The following is a 23,783-nucleotide window of genomic DNA, read 5'->3' as shown; positions in this document are numbered from 1 at the left end:
TTACTTGAAAGGATTACTAGTAGCTTCCTCAAATGATCTATATACTACTAAAAATCTCCTGTCTGTTTGTTTGTTTATAACCTTCAATTGGCCAAAACGGTGCATCATAGGGCAACAATTGTGGAATGAATGTACCTCAAATGGGCTAATTTACACAATACATTGAGAATCCGGAAACCATAACTCGCATGGAATTGAAATTTGGTAAAGTTGTGACTTCTTCAGTGCTGTCATGCTACCACAGTCAGCCATAGTCACACAATTGTTATTTCTAATGCTCCCTGCCAGTTTCCCACAATGAAATATCTCTGAAATGATGATCCGACAGGTCCCAGGTTATCTAGTATATTTTAGCTTTGTGGAAAATATGGTAAGAAAAACACATGATTGTTTTCTTCTTTTAATCTTTCAGGGAGATTGTTTGGCTTTTTGTAAGTCAGGCTTCAGAAAGTGTGGACTTTCTCCCACCTGAAAATGTACATATGTTCCAATCTCTAGGTTCGTGATGGCAAACCTATGGCATGCATGCCACAGGTGGCACGTGGAGCCATATCAGTGGGCACGTGAGCGTTGCCCTAGCTCAACTCCAGGGTGCATGCGTGCACTAGCCAGCTGATTTTCATGCATTCCAGGCCCACCAGAAGTTGGGAAACGGGCCATTTCCGGCCTCTGGAGAGCCTCTGGGGGGCATGGGGAAGGCTGTTTTCACCCTCCCCAGGCTTCTAGAAAACTCTGGAGCCTGGGGAGGGTGGAAAACAGGCCTACCGGGCCCACCATGCCTTCACATGCCAGAAGCGGGCGGAGCATGGGGGGGTCACACACGCATGCGCAGGGGGGGGCGAGGTGCATTGAATTATGGGTGTGCACACATATGACACCCCTGTGCTCCCCCCGCTTTTGGCACGCAACGGCAAAATGGTTAGCCACCACTGCTCTAGGTGAAAGAAACACAGCAATAATATTTTCCCATATTTTATTCTGTTTATCCATACAAAGTCTGTGTATAGAAAATTCACTCATAAATAACAAGTGTAATCAAGCCTTCAGTCTTTTGATTAAATGGAACTATGTACTCATCTTTTCAGTGTTGCAGTACAGTCTTTTTACTATAGTAAGGGCACAGAGAATCCATTTTCATTGTCTAATTGTCAAATTCCACATACTAGATATGTAATTCAGGAGAATATGATACTGAAAATTTTAGCTGTTGTTGCACTAACATTTATAAAGCCCAGTACTTTCTCTCCAAACTTAGTTTAAGTACAGTTTATATACTTAAACTTAAGTATAGTATATTATAGTTTAAGTATAGGACATTGTAGACTCATATCTTTTAAAGAAGCATTGTTTTATTGCATTTCCAACTTTATACTGTCGTAAATAGTCCTTTACTGTACATGTGTAATGGGAGTCCAATAAACTCTTTTAAGTATTTTTTGTTGTGTAAGTTGTAACATAAAGTCCATTAACACTCTCCCTATTTTTCCATATCGCCATCTTTTTCCCAAATTTTAATATTGGATTTCCCCATAAAGTCAATTTAGCATTGCAAAAAGGATCAAATATGGTTTTATTAGATATTCCATTTCTAGTTCTGTTGCACTTAGATGCTAATACTGTCCATCCAACCAAAGGTAACTGAATAGGAATACATCTTTCGAAGTTGCCCAAATTGTAAAATGGGCATTAATATTTGGCTTCTAGTATTTAGTATTTCACAGTAGGTAAATTTGATTATATAGCCCCAGATTTGGAAAAACGAATCCTCCCTCATTAATTGGTAATTGCATTTTCTGTAAAGATATTTTCAGAATCGAAGAACCCCATAATTATTTCTAAACAAAGTGTTTATTTTCCAAAAATATTTTCCAGATATTTAAACAGGAATTTCTCTCAGAATATAAATTAATGTGGAAATAATATTCATTTTGAGAACAGGCATCTTTCCCCAAAGGTTGAAGTTTAATGATTACCATCTATCCAAATCTGAAGAAACCTCTGTATATACTTTATTTATATTACATGTTACCGAGTTACAGTATATCTTTCAGTACAGATATTTAAATATTTAATGGTTTTGGTACAAATTGGAAATTAATATTCCTTAAATGGAAGGGTGACCAAATTTTCACCTATTGCCATCAACTCTGATCTGGACTAGTTAGTAAAAAAAATCTGCTATTTCAGTAAAGGCATATATCATTTGCATCAATACAGGAATAGTAATGTGAGGGTTAGGAATAAACAGAAGAATGTCCTCTCCAAATAGCTTTTCAACCTCTAACTTGCCAGATAGTTGTCTGTAGGGTATGACTGGAGAAAATTAGAGTAGCAAAATAACTGACAATTAACTTAAGTCTTAGATATAAAATTGCCCAGTGTTTTGCACTAATATTGTCCTCTGAAGTGTTGTTTTCAATAAAATTTGAGAGAGAATCCTTGCCCCCAACTCATAATTTAAAAAGACAAGAAGAAAGGGCTTTCTTTTTTTATTTGGGGATAGGAAGATAAAAGGGTTTGGTCATTTACTTCTTCACTAATCTGATGCCTCCTAGATGTGCTTGACTATGATTCTTGTCACTTTTCCGTTGAAAATTCCTTATTAATAGACTATAGCATTGAAGTACAAGATATTTTTCTCAGAATATCAAGGAACTATTTTTCCCCCTTCCTAGCATTTTTCCACAAGTGCAGGGTCTGCTTTTGCCAGATCAGCAAGCATGGATTCATTGGTGGTGATAGGAATTGACCAACCAGCTTGTTGCCTGACCCTGACACCATGGGCTAAGAAACAGTGAGTGATCCAAAGTCACCCAGCCACCTTTCATTCCAAAGCAGAACTAGAACTCACAGTCTCTTGGTTTCTAGCCTGGTGCCTTAACCACTAGACCAAACTGGTTCTCTCTATATAGAAACAAGATGATTGTGAAATTTTAAGTGTTATTGTATATGGAATTAATATAATGGTTGTTGATTCAGGAGGTATAACTTACCAATGCATTTTGTGAATTTTCCATGTCCCAAGATTCAACAAAATCACTTTCAGCCCTCTGAAACTTTCAAGCTGAGTATGCCATAGGGACAAAGTAATAGTATATTTAGTATGCAGGAAAAATATGTAATTGGAAAGGTTTATGCAGCTTGGTGCATGAGAGAAGTAGAAAAAGGAGCTGAGGAAGCACGGAGATGGAAACTGCTTTGAAGTGATGAGAAAGAAGAGAAAAATTGGCTACCAAAAATTGCGGGAAAGGTCTGAATGACTTGGTGAGAAAAAAGCCAGTCCATCTCACTAAAAGCAATAGAAGTCCAAGGCGTAAAAGAGAAAAAAAAAAGATAATAACACTGAAAGAAGTAATTTGATATTAACCATTGTTGGTATGAATTTCTACCTCACAATGAACCTGCACAGTATAATAGTTAATCTATTGAATTGGGACTGGGGAGATCAAGATTCAAATCCCCATTTGAAGCCAGCTGGTGATTTTGAACACTTCAACTTCTCCCAGCTTAGCCTAACCCATGGGCTGGTTCATACAGTATGTAAAATTAGGGGAGATGCTCTGTCTTGACTTCCCAAAGGAAAGGCAGGATAAGAGCCAGTTTGGTCTAGTAGTAAAGCACTAGGCTAGAAAGCGAGTTCAAGTCCTGCCTTAGCCATGAAAGTCAGCTGAGTGGCTTTGGGCAGTCACTCTCTCTCTCTCTCTCAGCCCAACCCACCTCACAAGGTTGTTCTTGTGGAGAAAATAGGAGGAAGAAGGTGTGTTGGGTATGTTTGCTGCCTTGAGTTGTTTGTAAAAATAATAAAGGCAGGATACAAACAAACAAATGTAATATCTGTGGCCTTTGCCACACGTAACTTTTGAAACTGATTGGAGAAGCTGTTGCATGGCTTTACTGCATGACAGTAGAAATTAATGTGTGCTGTTATGCATATAAAGCAGATACTTAGAGGCAGGAGAAGTGGGAAGATGACTGATTTAGAGGTATACTAGTTAAAGTGTTGACTTGGTATTGGGTTCAACCCAAGTTCAAATCTACTCTCTGCCATAATCCCTGATCATTGTGTGATGTACATTTTGTCTCATGCTTTGAATGAAAGGCAAGATACAAATCTAATAAATATGGATATTTCTAGAAATCTGGTGTTACTATTGTACATTTTCATTGTATTGATCTTTCTTCAGTTAAAAGTCAGGTATAGACTTCATAGGAGTTTGTCATTCCCAAATTTTCCTACTGGAGTTTTCAACATGCTAATTTCTCTAATATACATAAATAATTCTAATACAAATTTTTGTGATGCGTGCTTCTTTTCTGCAAGGAGACATCTTTTTTTTGCAGATTTTTGATGAGAACAAAAACATTATCAGACTTTGTTACTGCAAATGTGCAGTCCATTATAAGACCAATTATCTTACAAATCTATGTCAGATTTCTTTCACATTGCTAAATAAGGAAGAGCAGATGCAGGAAGTTTCAAGTAGAAATACTTGGCATCCCCAACTATTGCTAATATAAATAGTTTAAACAAATTCTTAACAAAATGGGAAGATACTTAATGACATAACATTGCAGAATAAGAATTGGCTACTGTGGGATCTTGTTTTGCTGCATCTAATAGAGATCTAATTGAGATCTAGAAAAGTAGCTGGCACTACTTTTACCTGGCATGGAGAATAGGAGCTTTACTTACTAGAATTTAGTAGCACATTAGGCTGCTACTAAATTAACTTATTTTAAAGTCTTTTTAGATTGCCTTAGTAGGACAATGCCTTCTTTAAGAGGCACACAACAAAAAGATAGCAAGAAATTTAATGTTAAGTTGCTAGCATTAAGTAATAGCAATGTTCTAGCTAACCCTGAATAAAAAGTGACCACAGTTCATCAACCAGCAAATGCATAGGAATAGAGAAAAGGCAGGTTATATTTTCCCCACATAAATTTTCATCTTCCACTGAAGAAAATGTAAATATAATGAGCAAGGACAAATAGGCAGGAATTCTTAACAGTTAGAAGATTGCAGTCATTTTTAAAATTTTTTAAATTTTGACAGGAACTCTGGGTGTCTTACAAAATAACCATCCCTTAAGGGCATGGTTGTTTACAAAATAGCTATGGGCAAATAGGATGCAGTTGGAAAAAGGCAGGCAAACTTTTATATAATAGCTTTTTAATTACCCCACTTCCATTACATGAGAAATATAAGGGTAGAACTGACATTCCGAATAGACATCTCTTGTCTTGCAGCAGCATAATTCAGCGATTGTCCTTTGAAATTTTTAAAGTTTATATGTCATTTATTTAATTTTTTAAACTGTTGATTTCTCTTTAAATCGAATCAAATCAAATCTGTGCCATGAATTTAAAGGCTTAATGGTATTTTTTTCCAGTGAACACTGTAAAACAATTGTTAAGGGAAGAATAGAAATATTGCTAAACTAATATTCAAAATGTGGGCATCTAGGGAATCATATATGCATATAGAAAAATGCTTGTGATTCTTTTAGAATGAATTGCATCAGGTACACAGTTTAGTTAATTAAGAGTAAAATATAACCGGATAACATTAAAAAGGTGAATTATGTACCAAGGTAGTCCTATTATATACCAACTGGTAATACTTACAGCCAGAAGTTTACTCTGTTTTTCTTCTATCTCATTTAGAGATGACACAGTCATTTTGAACTGCTCCCCATTTCTAATGCAATAACACTCTTTAAGTTCAAAGTGTTGGATTTTTAAAAATTATTTTAATGCACTCTTCAGGCTCCTTTCTAATACTCCACTGATGTTCATTATGAGGTGATGTTACATTTCTCATTCAAGCTTTAGCTGACTTTCACCTTAGGTTTTTGCTTCTCTTTTAGAAGATGCTGTTTAAGAAGAATTGTGGTACAAAGACAAGGATCATCAAAATCCGCGTAAGTTGAGCCATAGATACATTTTTCTTTTCCTTTCCTTCATTTGTGTCAAAATCATGAGCATTCCATAGAGCAAAAGTCCACAGCTGATGGCCTTCCAGTTCCCTTATAAAAATTCTTGGTTTTTAGTAACATACACTGGGAACTGCAAAGAATTAAATATAGAGGGGATGATCATATTAACTGAACTTGATTAATTGAATGAAAATGTAATTAAATTCATATTTAAATATAATTAAATGTAAGTTTCAGCTCCCATTTTTTTGCCCTTGCTCTGCTTATGTTCTGGAAAGCAATGTTTATCATGGTATTCATTTGCCCTGAAAAAATTATGCACGCACACACATACAGTTTTGTCATAGTTTCCTGCATAGTAGAAATTATAAAATGTAAGAGTTCTTCAAGGATAGATTATTAATTGCCAAAGAAAAACATTAATTAGTATGTTATAGAATAAGTTAATGTTATGGGTTAAACTAGTAGGATAAGTTAATAACTGAAGGTAATAATCAGGCGTGAAATCCAGCAGGTCTGACAGGTTCTGGAGAACCGGTAGCGGAAATTTTGAGTAGTTCGGAGAACTAGCAAATGCCACCTCTGGCTGGCCCCAGAGTGGAGAGAGAATGGGGATTTTGCAGTATCTTTCCCCTGCCACGCCCACCAAGCCACATCACGCCCACCAAGCCACACCCCCAGAACCGGTAGTAAAAAAAATTGGATTTCACCACTGGTAATAATCCTATTGTAGGGACGATGGTATATTTACATATATTTCCTTTTTTTATACTCTTGCAAAATCCATGTTTTTTAATCCACCCTTTCCTAAATCGCTTAATTTTAGCCAATGATGGATTATATTACTGCCCCATTGTATCACAAGAACATTTCAGAATATGCTTATATGCAAGTCATTTATTTTCTGTATGAAGGCTTATATGCCATTTCAAATCACTGTGACACTAAGTGGCTTGCAAGCACGCAGATAGAATAACATAGCAAAGAAATGCAATAACCATAAAACAACTGCAAGTAACCCATCTAATCATCACAAACAGCTTTAATAATACATGTTACTAGCCCCCTTAAATTGTGCCAGGTACAGCCATCTAACAGCTGCTTTAATTCCCAAAAGCTTTTGGACTAGGCAAATTTTTAAATACTTCATGAATGTTGGGAGAGTACAGGTTTTATTCTGGGTGGAGTCCATTCCACACAAGGGAATCTCCTGTAGAAAATGCTCATCAGCCACCACACCTTAAGAGGAAGTATTTCCGGGGCAGGCAGTTTCTATTTGGAATAAAAGTTCTTGAAAATAACCAGGCTCCAAACCATGTAGAACTTTAAAGGTAATAGCCAGCAGCTTGAATTACATTTCTGAATAATTAAGCCAAATGTATGTGTGGGGATTTTTTTTTATATATATATTTAAGGTGATTAAAAAATATTAGTTATTTATTACCAGGGATAACCATGGAGGAGAAAAAAACACATTTCTGCTCTGTCAATAGGCCTGTTATAAAGGAGAAACTGTATTTGTCATCGTATGGGAGAAACAATAGAAACTTGAAGGTGAAAATACCGTACTTGGTTTGCAGTTTATTAGTCAATAAAGTAATGATTTCGACTCATGAAGCTTCAGAACAGTTCTTCACAGTACTTTCATTTTAGTAACTGTATATTAAGTTTTCAGTATCTACAAGCTGATATATACTTTCCAGTTGAAATGCTATTTCTGTAAAACAAGGTACTGTATTCCTTCGCTAACTCCCAGGATAAAGGGGGTTTGTTTTGCTTAAAGCCGGCACCCTTTTCTCTCTTTTTCTTGTTTCTAAATGCTCTGTATTAAAATAGGGCAACTAGAAAATATAGATACATTGATCCCTCATAAATATAAATAGGGTAGAAGTGTACAATATGGGAGCACTTCAGGAATTATTTCTGCACAGTTTATAATACTACAATTGAAGGAATCATTTAAGAAAGTTAATTTAATTTCAGTCAGTTTGCTGTACCAGTTAAAAATCTGACTTAGAAACCAGGAGACTGAATTCTAATCTTGCCTTAGGTGTGAAAGCCAGTTGGGTGACTTTGGGCCAATCAGTCTCTCTGAGCCCAACCCACCTCACAGGGTTGTTACTGTGGGGAAAATAGGAGGGGGAAGGAGTATTATGTATCCCAAAGGTGCTTTTCCAAAATGCAATTAGACTTCCTTGGTTTTTTTTCTTGAAAATGTTTTGCTTCCCATCCAAGAAGCTTCTACTGTTGAAGAAAAAGATCCAGTTGCTTTTTGGAAAAGCACTTTTGGGACAACCATGCCCTGGATGATTGAGAATCTCCATAGCCGAGTATTAATGTATGTTTACTTTCTTGAGTTACCTATAAAGTAATAAAGATGGATAAAAATCTAATAAATAAACTCAAGTTCCATACCTTTCATCCTGTGATTTCTACTTCTCATAAATATAGGGCAAAAATTTGAGGATGGATTGGTCAAGAGGCCAAATAAATGGCATCTTGTTTTTGATGATTGCAAATTGAGAGCTCTCTTTAATGATGGAAGCAGAATCCTCATCTGTTTGGATTTTTTTTCCAGACAGAGACCTGTTCTGAACACACAAGTAGTCCCAAAAACCTCTTTTATTGCAACAGTTATGAATTCTGTTCATTCACAGAGGAGTCCCAATTAGTTATAAAGAGTCCTTTGGGAGAAGTCCTTCGGGATAATCACCCACCTTTATTTCCCTTGACACGCTGCCAAAGACCTAATTGGCAAAGCCACACGGAGTCCAGAATCAAACAGAGCTTCAGGCTTTAAGCTGAACTGAATGAACAAACATTGCTTCTTGCAAAGGCCCACGTGCCTTTACTCCTCTTTTAAGTCTTATGGGAAGGACCAATCATCTCCCAGCCCTACTCCAAAGTTGTCCCTTTTGTTTTAGTAGTTCTTGCCTCCTGGCAGCCCTGCGCATGTACGCATTGGGAATAGGCTCCCTCTGTTCCTCTGCCTCGCTGAGGTCTGACTCTGGAGGCTCTGGAAGCAGCATGTACCTCCCAGATGGCCCTTTCTCTGCCTCTGATGCAAAGCCCTTGCCCGAGCCTTCCCCAGACTCCAGGACTGGCCCTTGGTCCTCCCCAGCCTCCTCACTGTCTGACTCTGTTGCCAGCTCCGCAGGCTGCTGGCAGACCACAACAAGCCCCTTTAATATTGCTAGCCTAAATCAGCCAGTGTTAAGGTTTTCTGCTAGCTTTTTTTTTTTTAATGTACAATAACTGAGGAAGTGTTAATGAATCACTACTGAGTAACTTGCACAGCGGATTGCTGCCAAAAACCAGAACTTTTTTTTTGTGTTTTTCTATAATGTCATGTTTTTCCTGTAGTTTTTGGAAGTGAACTAATCGGGTTAGTCTGCTCACTACATAGTGGCTATTCTTTCTTCTGATTTCCTGAAGTAAAGCTCAAGAACACGTCTTCATATTGCCCAGATAAGACACTCGCTTCTGAAAGCCGTTCTGCAATCTTATCACCCTGCTTGATTTTTTTTATTTGTTTCTTAAAGGACAAGGAAATAAATATAACTAGATACAGTAGATCCTAAATGATGCTACTGTTGGTATTAATTTCACTATGTAAACTGTTCCAAAGTTTAAAGGATTTGGAAAACTTGTTTCCATCTCTGAGGTAAAGGAAGAAGGAAATACATTCCTATGGATTAAGGCAAAATGCAACCTAGAAAAGGGTTTTATTCCCAGATTAGGGTGGATTGCTGTGGCCCACAATTCTCCATAGCATTCTTAGGTCTAGAGCAGGGGTGTGAAACTTGTGGCCCATGGCCCAGATGCAACACCCACTGGCCACGCCCACCCCGTTTAGCGAAGGGGGGAAGTCACAATATGTCACGTGACGACAATGTGACACCGCAAGTTTGACACTCCTGTTCTAGAGAAAGAGATCTGTGCCTTTTGGGTGTATGTATGTTTGCTCTGTTTTTCAAAGCAGTGCAGGATTGTTCTTTCACTAGCAAATATATTACAGCCTAAAACTGAAACAGAGGTTTCTTTTCCTAGCCCTAATTATAATTTCTACATCTAGCTTTTCTTCTAAAAGCTGCAAGTGTAATTTACCAGTAAATCAAGGCATGCAACAATGCCATTTTAAAAATGTGGAAGCAAAAATGAATTTTAAAATGCCATGTTGCCTGAGTGCATCATGTATAAAAATGATCTCTAAGATAACTGTTGCAAGGGCTTAATTTGTACCAAGTTTTTGAAATCATCTTTTAGACCATGGAATAAAGTCCTGACATTGCAAGTATGCACATGAAATCAAAACCTTTATAGGTGCTATTCTTCTGTCGCTGTCCCAATTCCACTCCAGTGTATTCCTGGTTCCTAGTGCCAGGCTACCATCTCTTCTCCCACCTGAGAACTGGAGTCTCAACGTGTTGGCAGTTTTTCTCTTCAACCTCTGGATTTGTGTTTTGTTTAAGGTGTCCAGACGTCCCGCTTTTGGCGGGACAGTCCCGCTTTTGAGCAATTTGTCCCGCGTCCCGCGGCGTTTTAAAAAAGTCCCGATTTTTCATTCTGCCTCCTGAATCCCCGCTGCTGGCTAGAGGGAAAAAACCTGTTTAAACTCTTGCCGCGGGGCTTCAAAGGGCCGCCCTACGTTGATTAGCTCGGCTTCCCCCTCTCAGCTGATTTGCGCAGGGCTCTGCTCTTCCTAAATTGCTCCAGCAGTTTTTTTTTTCTCTTTGTGCAAACCAAGCTCAAAACGAAAGTGAAACTGGCTGTTGGCTTTGCTGTTTGCTTGCAACGTTGGAAAATTAGGCAGCAGATTTATTTTCCTTTTCCTCACCAAAAAAGGTAGGTGTAAACAATGGGAAATTATTTAGGGCAAAAGAGGAGAGTTCAAGATTTTAAAACACAAAAGAAAAAAAAGCTCTTTTTAACTAGGGAATTGTAATAATTGAGATACTGTTAATTGTATACTGTGTTGAAAGCAGAAATGGTTAAGTTGTGGTTTGGAGGAATATATGGGGGAAATTATTTGGTTTATTATTATTGGTAAGTATAATTAATTGATTTGTAAGAAATTGGATTGCATGGAAATAATTGGAATATTCATGTTCATATTGATTAATATACAAAAAAGATAGTTATATAACTAATTGATTTATATTAAAATGTTGAATTTGTATTAAACAACTGTATTACATAATTACATAATTAACCAATGTGAGGATGGATATAAAAATAGATGACAATGGGAAGGGGTATAAAATAGAATAGAAGGGAAAAATTGAATTTGATTAAGATTAGAGATGAGGATGAAGGGTAATATTGTTTTTTTAAAAAAATAGATGAGGAATAAATATGGCAAAAAGGAAATATAGAAATTGTAAATTTAATTGAAATGACTAAACACTGTTTAAATTTGTGAACCAGCCAAATATTCTGTTCAAAGAAAATACATTGTATGTATGTGTGTTTCTAATTATTGCTATTTATTCATATTTGTTCTCTTTTATTCTTTAAAGTTTAACAATTCATTCTTTATCTTAATATCTTTATATTTGTTTGGGGTTGGCTTTCTTCCCTTTCATCTTTTTTATTGTACAGCAATCTTTCTCCTCAAACCTACCACCTCTCTTTTCTTTCCTTCTTACTTTCTCTTCCCCCCACCCTCTTTTTCTCCTCCCTACTTCCTCTCCTTTCTCCTTCTCCTCCTCTCTTCCTCCCTCTCTTAACCATCACTCCTACTCTAATTTCCCTTCCCTTCCTTCATCCCTCTCTATTACTGTATCCTTTTATGCATATGGACTACTCAGAGGGCTGAAAAAGTTATTTTTGACTGGTCCTCGCACTTTTGACCAGTCCTCGAACTTACGACTGTCCTCACATTTTATGTTTTTTGCCCTATCTTGTCACCATGGTGAAGAGAAGCAGTTGTGAAATGAGTGACATGGTTGTTAAGAATGCTGCACAGGCATAAATGTGAGGATGGTCATAAGTGTGAGGATCAGTCAAAAGTGTGAGGACCTGTCAGAAATGACTTTTTTCAGCCCTCTGGTTAGTCCTTTTGTGCATATGGACTACTCAGAGGGCTGAAAAAGTTATTTTTGACTGGTCCTCACACTTTTGACCAGTCCTCGAACTTACGACTGTCCTCACATTTTACGTTTTTGCCCTATCTTGTCACCATGGTGAAGAGAAGCATTGTGAAATGAGTGACATGGTTGTTAAGAATGCTGCACGGGCATAAATGTGAGGATGGTCATAAGTGTGAGGACCAGTCAAAAGTGTGAGGACCTGTCAGAAATGACTTTCCAGCCCTCTGAGTAGTCCCTATACACATAGCCATGGCCACCCGGTCACATGACCAGCTAGCCACGCCCACCCAGTCACATGGCCTCCAAGCCACGCCCACACAATAAGCCACGCCCACAATGGTGTCCCTCTTACCAATGTTAAAATCTGTTCACCTTACCCTATACACATAGCCATGGCCACCCGGTCACATGACCAGCTAGCCACGCCCACCCAGTCACATGACCAGCTAGCCATGCCCACAAAATAAGCCACGCCCACAATGTCCCTCTTTACCAATGTTAAAATCTGGTCACCTTAGTTTTGTTTTGTTTTTTAATTGAAATATTCTGAGGTTCTTGCAAGCTATTCAACATGTGCAACTCCTTTTTTTTTTTTTTTTTTTTTGCAGGATGGGGGAATAGTCAATCTCTTTTAATTACTTCATACAACATTTTGTACATGTACGTTGCTTGTTTTGGCGTGTCTCCTATTGACACACAACCATCCAGAATGAATTCCATATTAGAAGAACAACTCAGCAAAAATACTGGGTGTATTTTTCTCTATAAAAGCAATGCTATGTTGAGAACATGTTTTTCTCTACATTTTTCTAAAGAGATTTAAAAAAAAAAAATAACCCTAGAAACTTTTGAGCTCTTTCAAACATTTGAATACTGGACTGTCCCTTTGGCTATAGTTCTAGCAAATAATCAGGGGACTATTCTTGAGCATGTGTCAAGTACCTTACATGTATCAGAGAATTTCTAGATACAGAGATGACTCTGTATTTCATCTCTCTTTTTTCCCTGGTAATTTAAGTTCCATACAAAATTCTTCCCTTCGTTTGTGCTGTTTGCAATGTAAATTAAGCTGGAACAGAAAAAAGAAAGATTAGGTCTTATCTTGATACCATTTGTTCCTTGGATTTGGACCAGAATCATCAAACAATTTCCCTTAATAATTCTTTTAGTAGACTGAAAGGCCACTGTAGATAGATGAAACTTTGTGCCATCTTAAAACAACAATCTTATTTTTCAACTTGGAATTGAGTAGGCATTGAAGACTTCACCTCATTGGCAAAAGTTTTGCCTTGTGCCAAGAATGAACAAGATGTATTATATGATGTAACAATATAATCAGGGACAATATAACTGAAGAGAGAGGAGCAGCTACTCAAATAATTTATTTGTTATGTTTATACACATAGTCTGGCAATAAAATTCAATCTAGAAACCAATTAATGGATATAACACAAAAAAGTGTAACTTAGTAAAACCTGAAATCTACATTAGTTGTTTCCAATAAAGGAGAATATTTGTAATTTACGGTTGAAATGAGGGGTCCTTCGTGCTCTCTGAGCTTGGTTGCTTTTTTGTATCAATTCACCTACTACATAAATTCATCTGTAATGAGGATCACATAAATTATGTTTACATTTACTTTGTTTCATCTTGTTACAATTCTCTGGTTGAGAGCATTTTGAAGTATGAATTGTGAAATTCTTTTGCTATATATTAGTATCTTGGAAGTATATCTGAAATCACTGTGAACTAAATGATATTTCTCCAAAACTTTGGAGCTTCTATTTTAGCTACTGGGATAGTTCTTCCTTCTTTCCTTTCATTTTAAAAATAAAAATAATTTTAGGATTAGCTTTAACTGACCATGTTTATTCCCTTTTAGGCATGCTGACTTTTTGGCATATTACTGGAATAAATATTTGTAGTGTAAAAGTAGGAAACTAGACAAAGCTCTCCCCCCCCACACACACACATTTAGTCCACCCAGAAATAGTGCAATCTAATCGCTAATCTAATTTTTGTTCTTCAATAATCTGCTTATTTGTTTGACTAAATGCTTACTGAAAAGTCAGGCAAAAGAATCGTATGGGTCAAGTATTTAAGGGTGGAATAGTTTAAGTCCTATTTTGAAGGCAGTTCCTCTTAAACAAATAGCTTTTTCCTCCTGACTATGTTCAGTTTTTAGTAATTATCCATATGCTGTACCAGGACAAAGAAATTGGAGAGAAGAGAAAGAAAAAAGAAAGAACTAGTATAGTTAACTATAAACTTGTTCTGTATGCTAATAATGAGTAATTAGAAATTTTAAAAATTTTGAGAAAGTATGTGTGTGTGTATGTATGTATGTATGTATGTATGTATGTATGTATGTATGTATTTAATTTATATTGCCGCCTATTCGCCCATGGTGACTCAAGGCAGCTTACAGAATAGAAAATCATATTTAAAACAATAAAAACTAACAAAAAGAAGCAAATAAATAGATATAGTACAATATAACAAAATCACCCTCCCACTTCTTCCACTGGCAACAGCAGATCACACGAGCCATTTAATGGGCTTCATCCTGCTCTAGGTTCCCCAGGCCTGCTGGCAAAACCAGGTTTTCAGCGCCTTCCAGAAGAGTATTAGAGTGGGGGCCATTCTAATCTCTGGGGGAATGATGTTCCAGAGAGAGGGAGCCACCACGGAGAAGGCCCTTCTTCTGGGTCCCACCAGGTGTATCTCAGGGATAAAATGCTCCTGGTTTGGACCAGATCGCCCGATCCGGTAGCGATGGTGGCAGATGGTTCGGAGAACCGGTAGCAAAAATCCCTGCTCCCCCCCCCATGCCCAGCTGAGCCGCGTGATCATCAGAGGCTTTTTTTTTTACTTTTAAAAGCATTTTTTCTACAACCTCTCCAGCCGAAAAAATGCCTTTAAAAGTAAAAAAAAAAAAAAAAAAGCCTCTGATAATCGTGCAGCTCAGCTGGGATCGTCAGAGGCTTTTAAAAGCATTTTTTTCTACAACCTCTTCGGCCAAAGAGGTTGTAGGAAAAAAAATGCCTTTAAAAGCCTCTGATGATCCCAGATGAGTTGCCTGATCATCAGAGGCTTTTAAAAGCATTTTTTTCTGCAACCTGTTAAGGTTGTAGAAAAAAATGCTTTTAAAAGTTTTTTTTTTAAAAAAGTTGGCCACGCCCACCCAGTCACATTACCCCCCCCCAAGTCACGCCCACAGAACCGGTAGTAACAAATTTTACATTTCACGACTGATGTATCTCCCTTGGGGATGGGACCCGCAACATTCCCTGCCTCCCCACTCTGATGGGTTGGGTAGATGTGACAGGCAAGAGATGGTCCCTCAGATAACCTTGTCCCAAGCCATGAAGGACTTTAAAGGTGACAACCAGCACCTTGAATTGCACCCGGAAACAAATCAGCAACCAATGCAGCTCCCACAGGAGAGGTGAAACGTGCACACCGGGGTCTGTACAAAACCATGCGGTTTTGCACCAACTGGAGCTTCTGGATGCTCTTCAAGAGCAGCCCCATGTAGAGCGTGTTGCAATAGTCAAGACGGGAAGTGACTAGGGCATGAGTGACTGTGAGTATATAAAGTAGCTTTATATAATGAAGATTCTGTACTGAAAGATGAGAATGAGTAGCATAGAATCAGAGGAATTACAGCCTCCTAAAGATATTTGAAGGCTGCTATATATAAAGATGAATTTAGTTTTCTGATGCAGTGGAAAGCATGGAGAAATCAAATTAAGAGCAAAGAAATTTAGGCTAGGCATTAGGAGGAACTTTCTGGCAATAGGAACTACTCAGCAATGGAACAAGCTGTCTTGGAAATCTATAGACTTTCTTTTAAGCAGAGGGTAAACTGCCATTTATTAAAGATGCTCCAGCAACAACTTCTCACCATTGAACAGGGCTGGAATCAGGAATGGAAACTCCTTACAAGCAAGTGATTCTTCCTCCTCTTAGAGTTTCACCCACATGCTAATTTTTTATAGGTTGCAATAATGAAAATAAATTTTGCTGTATATATTTGCATAAATTATATATATATATTTCTAAATACAGTAAATTAACTGGTTAAGTTGGAGCAGATAGAAATTCTATTAATATCATGTTTAATAGCTAGAATGTTCTTGTTACTTTGTCAGTAAGCATAGCTATATCAAAATACACTTTATAGAAATCCAGACAATTGGAATCCCTTGATGTTTTGCTGCATAAGTGATTTGTACGGCTTAATTCTGCACTGAAAAAACAACAACAATAACATTTCTGAAATTTATCTCTGGATAGGAAAAATTAGACATACTTTTTCAAAATTATCTATGCATGCCCAGAGATCCACAGAGTTTTCATACATATTCGATATTAAGAACAAATGAAATGCAACAATAGGTACATTTATAAAAAATACATTTATAATGTTGGAGGAGGGGAGATTACATGACTATTTTTCAAATACATTGGGAATAAACCGATGAAAATTTCATCCAGTGATCTGGGAGAAAGAGATTTTCCTCTACAGAAATAGTAATTTGTCAGTGTTCTTTTTTTTCTTTGTGATGCTTGTGGGAATTTGATTCCTTTTCATTTAATCCTTTTGCTGTATAATACACCCAAGATTCTTATCCTTGACCTCTGCTAGTAAAGCAGTTTTTCCAGAGGCAAATGTACTGTGCTGGCATGTGCAGCACTAATGCCTTTCTGAATGGATAATATTGTCTGCTTTGGATTGCTTAGCTTTATGGGATTGCAGTGTTTTGAGCCAATGCAAATTATTGGGTGTTCTATGCATGAGCGTCTTCACTCATTGCACATTAGCCATAAGAAAGCCATTCATTCCTTGCGTTGTGGATCCTGGGGTTAGCATCTGATTTGCATTACACAAAAAGGCCATAAAGCCTTACAAACACATGTACCAGCAGCACCCTTTCAAAGCTATACCCTTTCAAAGCTTGTGTTGGTGGAAGACTTGGTGCTACCACATTTCTATAGCTCAGTGGTAAGGAGCACAGGTTGATCGCTTGGAATTTCCAGCAAGACTGGAGAAGATCTCTGTCTGAAATTCTGGCGAGCTGGAAGTTTGCCTTATATTGAATCAGCGTTTTTGTCATCTTACATTGGCTGGCAGCACTTTTTGAAATTGTAGTTGTAGGAAAATTGTAGTTTGCTTTAACTGAAGAAGCAGATAGCACTTGAGCCTTTTTATTTATTTTGATGCAAATGGCTTATAGCCTGCTGTGCTTCAGTTACTGTGGAACAATATTTAAATAAGGACAGAGGTCTGACTCAGTTTAACATAGATGCTGTTTTCCTAATACAGTTTTGATGGCATATTATGGGAATTCCAAATTGACCTCTGTAAAATTAGCCTGAACGTTAACAAAAAATCTACTTTGCCTGCTGTGAAAATGTTAGCAGCTTAAAGAAATACTAGTTCTCTTGGATCAGTCTTCTCCAGCTGAAGTGTTCTATTATGTTGGAATCATAGCTTCAAGAACTGCTGTATTGACTGAGAATTTGGAACGTTGTAGTCTCAATTTATCTGGAATCACCATCTTGAGACAAATTGGCTATAATCCCATATTTGTTATGCTAGGGACTTTTTATACAATATTGCTTCCTGTATGGTATTACTTCCTCTTTAATAACTTTCTAGACTGAATTATATCGAAAATTGAATTCTAAATATTATTTCAACGGAACTGAATTCCTACTCCTTTGGCATGTTCATGGTTTGTACTTCTATTCTGCAATAAAAGAAATTTCTTCACAAAGTCTTTGAATTGACATTGACCTCATTCCAGAAGTATCTGAACAATTTATTACATTAGCCCTCTGGCTTAAAGGTATGGCTGTTTCCATTGCTTTCCAAGAGCCTAATCTCATTCAGATAGTCTTGAGTTTTCATCCAACCATCATGATTTTCTTGGGAAGTTGTTTGAATTGGCTACAAAAACAGGGAAAGCAGCATTGCAGTCTGGATCATACAAGCAAGACGTTTTTGATATAGAAACTATTGACATGAAAATAAGAGGAAATACATTCCAGTAGTGCACATAAACTCTTCTCTGAGATCTACAAAGATTGCAAAATCCAGAGAAAAGAAGTAGTTAATGACCTATTGTCCTTATTTCCAAATTAGGGAAAGCAGATAGCTATTGAGTCACAATTCTGTTTTATCAATGTAAGGGAATTACCTATTTATTAACAGCCCAACTTATAAGTAGAACATATTTTAAAATATCCCAGTCTGTTCTGTTGATACAAACACATGCAAATCAGTGGTGGGTTGCCCCCCATTTGGACCGGTTCGCAAGAACCGGTAGTAAAACCGGTGGGAGGCCCCACCCACTGCCCTGGATGTTGTTTTCGGTGATCTGTGCATGCGCAGAAGCAAGGCGCGCCAGTGTGAACCAGTAGTAGGTAAGTAGAACCCACCCCTGATGCAAATATATATTTTTACTTGTGTTTGAAGTGTTCTTTTTGTATTATAAAATAACAAAATCATTTTTCAGTGCAAAGACAGTGGGGATAAATAAAAGCTATGACTATCTTGTCTTGATGTGAGTAAGCCAGAGGAGCCCTGGTAGCGCAGCAGACTAAAGCAGACTAAAGCACTTTTATTAACATCAGCTGTTGCAATTACTGTTGCAACTTGCAATTACTGCAAGTTCAAATCTCACCAGGCTCAAGGTTGACTCAGCCTTCCATCCTTTCTAAGGTAGGTAAAATGAGGACCCAGATTGTGGGGGCAATAAGCTGACTTTGTATAAAATATACACAAGTATGAAGGCTTTGCTTAACACATTGTAAGCCGCCCTGAGTCTCCGGAGAATATAGATCAAATTAAAAAAAAAAAAAAAGATCCAGCTAATTTTCTAATATGCCTGGTTATGTGTAACAGAGCATAATGCCTCTCTTTGTAAAGAGCTTTTCAAAGAAGATTGGGCATTGTCTGGTTATCCCTTTGTACAGTTGCCAGTGGCCACCTGACAACTTTGTAAATACATTAACTGTGGTTTTGGTGTTGTTGTTTTTTTTTGCTCTTAATGAGAACATTGGCATGGAAAAGGTCAACATGTTTAGTTGACCTTTTCACATAAAGCCACCCCAGCAACATTGCAACTGCCCTATGAGGGAACTAAACAAGTATTTATCCTTTCTAATATTGTAAGTTGGAACTTTAATTCAACCATTTTAAAGGAGATAGAATGCCAGATATTCTACAATGTGATGTACTTGAACTGTTGCCAGAAGTGAATGCTTAGAAAGTGTCTGGGTGAAGGAACTGTCCTGGAACACAATTCCAAATTAGTGAGGGACATAATATCAAATTATATCTTGCCAATACAAGCAAAGAGAGATCACATAAAGGGAAGGAAAATTGTTCCAGTGGAACATTGCTGGTGCCAATCGCACTAGCAAATTCTTCTGTAAATATGAAACTTTTGATACCCTGTATTTCCTCAAGCTAATGGTTGAAGTTAAAACAATAATTTGGTAATTAAAAGAATTACAGAAACAATTGTTTAAAAAGCTGCTCTCAAATGCACATGGGAAAATGAAAACTATACTCAGTTACTGAATATGGCATCATTAAAATACTTCAGTAGGGTGGTGGTAACAAGTATCTCCAAAACCTGCAAAAGAAGGATGCAGTATTTGGCGCTATCATTGTTGTCCTCAGGATCTAAAGCCAACCAACCAAACTAGGAATAAAATAATGAGGGGGTGGGGGGAGGGAGAGAAGAGACTTGTTTGAATAAAGAAGTGGTTTAGCAAGTAGAGCCAATGGCTTAATCCCCAGCCATGAATGCTAGATTTGGCTTTCATCTACAGCCACAGATCTACAGCTGATTTAAACCAGATGAGGCTTTCTATCAGCTTATTCTTGCCTGTGGGTGGGCTAAAAAAGTAGCAGGGTATAAGATCAACATTAGAATGTCAAACTGTGGATTGGGAATGGTCTTATCCGCAAGATTTTGAAATCCTTACTGATCTAATATAATTGTTTCCTGCTTATTTGCAATATACACTTTAAAGAGAATGTTAGGTTTTAGGAAGATACCTCTAAAATCATTGGAAATCTTAATGGGGGCTGATAAGAAAGTGCCTTTGATTAAGTTGGAAGTAGGTTCGTTGTTCCCAAGAATATAGTCTCTTGTGCCTTAGGCACAAATATAGACTTTTTTTTACCTCTGGTTTTCTTAGAATACACTCCAGTTGACTCAGCAAGCATTTTCAGTACTTTGGGGTCATTGGAATCCTAATCTCAATCAATTAGAGGGCGCCAAGTTGAAAAAGGCTGCACAAAAAGCCTTCGTTCAGGCCGTTGGCATTGTATAAGTAAAGAAAAGCAAATTGCTGCATTCTTGTGTCTTTCATGCTGTAACAAGTTCTTCTGCCCAAGGTCAGAAGCAGAAACAGCCAAGCTTCTGACATACCTGACTATCAATGTTTTGTATTTTATTCTCTGTAGTTTTATGTAATCAGTCTGCAGAGTTTTTTGGTCAATGAGAGCTCCAAAATAATGAATAAATACAATGGAAAACCAGTAAGATTTCCTTTATTGTAACTAATATTGCTAGTGGCTTATTATTCTTTACATGTCCTCAATTTTCCAGGTAGTAAACTTTTATGTCTATCTAGATTGGTTTTGGTAACTCATATGCTAGATCCATGAGTGGCACGCAGAGCCTTCTCTGTAGGCACATGTGCCGTCACCAGCTGCTCTTCAGGTTTCTGGCAAGCTGGTCTTTGCGGGTGCGGGAGCGCCGGAAAACAGCCTGAAAATAGCTCGAAAACAGGCAAAAAACCAGGCCGTTCTCCATTGTGGGTGGAGACAGCAGCCAGGATGGGGCGTGCTCGTCTAAGCCAACGTTTTCCATACTTGAGTATTTTCATCATAACTGGCATGTTGTCCAGTGAGCCGTATTTTTGTGAAATCTTGCGTTTTCCATTAATACGACCCCTTAAAAAACTCCAACCCTGGCTTTGCTCCTGCAATGCTACGCTAGGGAGTTTAAGGTTCTCTTCTCTCTTTCCTTGATGGATTAGCTCCATCGCTTGCCCGCAGCCAAAAGTTCCAGCTGCTGTTTGTTCGATCCTGTTGGTTGGCATTTCTCATGGAAGAGAAGTGCCAACCTCTTTGTCCATTTTCCTTGCCTCCCTCTCAGTAGAGTACTGGCAAGCAGCTTCCTTGCACGGGGAAGGACAAATCTGTCTGATTAATTCTGCCCCTTTAATTCTAAATAAAGGTTGCTATGTTACTCTCCAATTCTGAGGCCTGCCAGAGCACACACCATCCATAATGCCACAGCAGGCGGCTGGTGAATGGAGACTTTTTAAAATATGCCTCTCCTGCTGTGTTCTTGCTGTTAGCCAAGCCTTCTGGCTGTGTAGGAGGATGTTGGATATGATTTCATGAAACTGAGCTATAGTTGGTTAATTTCTAGGCTGAGCACTAGTTTCTTTTCTCTTAAGCTGGCACTTTGGCATGGGGAGGGGAGAGAGAAATTGGTTTGATTTGCATTTGTCTGTACACTGTCCTAACTTGTCCTTCCAGAGCCAAAGTATGAACCAAAATGGAGTTGGTATACAAAATCATGATCTTTTTAAGCAGCAAAGCCTTACACAACATCACAAACACAACAATATATACTAGTAAGGGCAGTGGTTTGCAAAAATCCATATATTAAATAGTGTTCTGTACAAAAGTTTTTATTTTTTGAAAAATGTAGCTGAAAGAATAGGTATGATTTTTCTAAAAAGGTTACAAGCCTTTGTATGGGGAAATAAGACCGAACTGCCCAAGTGAAATGGAAGGTTCATCCTATTTGCTAGCTGAATGAGGCATCTTTGTTAGAAATGTCCTTCATATTAAAATTATTTTGTGCTGTAAATGTTTTTCTTTATAACAAAGGTTTTGTTTGATAATGCTGAAATCCGTTTCAGTACAAGATAGGGCTAAATAATACTACTTGTCTCACAAAAAACAGAAAACTCTTTTTATTTCCAATGTTGTTGCTAGTATCCCTAAGATTTATATTGAGTATTTCCCTATGACTATCATTAAGTGTTGTACCTTATGATTTTTGATGAATGAATCTTTTCTTTTATGTACACCGAGAACGTATGCACCAAGACAAATTCCTTCTGTGTCCAATCACACTTGGCCAATAAAGAATTCTATTCTATTCTATTCTATTCTATTCTATTCTATTCTATTCTATTCTATTCTATTCTATTCTATTCTATTCTATTCTACTCTACTCTACTCTACTCTACTCTACTCTACTCTACTCTATTCTATTTTTATATTTGAGAAAGTGTCATGGCTGCCATTGCAGACACCCATGCATAGAAGAACTGAAGTGGTTTCTTTGACAAGAAATGAAACATCTGTTTTCTGAAGGGCCAACTGGTGAGGCTAAAATAAAAGCAATTTGTCCAGGAATGTTAACTTCTTTAAAATATTGTTTATTTGCACTGTTTTCTTATTTTGAATCTATAAACAGCTATGCATAACTCTGTAGACTGGTTACATAAAACTACAGAGAATAAAATGCAAAGCATTGATAGCATTGATGTCACTTGAGATTGAAACACATAATATAGTTGGGGGGTATCTAAAGTTTAGGAAGCACCTGTATTAAGAAACTATAGCTATAGGAGGTATAAACAAATCAAAAGTTAACCCTTTGCTGGTGTCAGAAGTTTTCATGAAATAAAACTGGATAAGAGAATGTCACAATATTGGACTATTCAGTCTTGACAATTTAGATATTAATTCGTCCCTCTGTCCAGCAGATTCAGTTTACTAAAGAATATACTCTCATATTGACCCTCAGAATATACAACCAATTGCTTTTGTGACTTTTAAAACAGGAACATATATTTTTATTTCAAAATCCTAGAGAGAGAATGGATAACTTAGTTGTCCATTATGCCACCTTCAGGTGCACTTGTATGTAAAAACATCCATATTTAATTTTTCTCTGAAAATGTATTTGTGGGTTAACTTATAGGCAGAATTGCAGACACAGTTGGCAAAAGTGAATCAAAGTAACATAACTGCAAAAGTTTACATATAAAATATACATATTTGGAAAAGATATTAGAACAGGGGTGTCAAACACAAGCCCACAAGGCCTGTGGGCCAGATCTGGGCCTCGGGGTGCTTAGATCTGGCCTGTAGGGCTGGTCTGGAAATAGCAAAGGACTGTCTCGCGGTGCCTCTGCTAGCAAAAATGGGGTGCCGGTGGGCCACTCCCCTGCAACAGCTTTTGGCCTCAGGAGTAGTCCAGGAGGCCTTCCAGGCCCAAAACGGGACCTCCGGAATACTGCAGGAGGTCATCCTTGACTCAGAAGGTTATAAAAGGGAGGTAAAGTAAAATATTTTACCTTTCAGGCTTGCAGAATTCTGCTACTAGCCTATGTCAATAATTTATAGTTCTAGTCTTCCTATGGAGTCAGTTTCTTGATCTGGTCTCTCTCTCATAAGGTGATCAAGTAGATCAAGTAAGTATTAAAAAAAACAAAATCTCCCTATTTTTACAAGTTTATAAAACCATGTCTGTGGAGGTGCGGTCCCGTGTCACACTCATGGCCACGCCCACCATGGCCACGCCCCACACCACACCCCCACCCGGCCCTCCAAGGTCAAACCCAATCCTGATGTAGCCCTCAATGAAATTGAGTTTGACACGCCTGCATTAGAGAGAGAGAGAAAATCAACCGTAGGTCT

General features: G+C 37.7%; 1 protein-coding gene across 3 annotated transcripts in view; it reads left to right on the top strand.

The window, feature by feature from the left end:
- Positions 1 to 23,783, top strand: part of LOC117671808 (uncharacterized) — a 108,602-nt gene that overhangs the window by 49,184 nt on the left and 35,635 nt on the right. For 2 of the 3 annotated variants that reach the window (XM_060692451.2, XM_034428002.3), the window contains exon 4: positions 5,868 to 5,921. The exons of the other annotated variant lie outside the window; for it this stretch is intronic. In XM_060692451.2, coding sequence (XP_060548434.1) covers positions 5,868 to 5,921 — 54 coding nt within the window. The remainder of the gene's footprint in view (positions 1 to 5,867; positions 5,922 to 23,783) is intronic. 3 annotated transcript variants of the gene reach the window in all.

This window comes from Pantherophis guttatus, chromosome 1 (assembly GCF_059756535.1).
Source record: "Pantherophis guttatus breed Tessera chromosome 1, ASM5975653v1, whole genome shotgun sequence".
Classification (NCBI taxonomy): domain Eukaryota; kingdom Metazoa; phylum Chordata; class Lepidosauria; order Squamata; family Colubridae; genus Pantherophis; species Pantherophis guttatus.
This window is presented reverse-complemented; position numbering and strand designations above follow the sequence as displayed.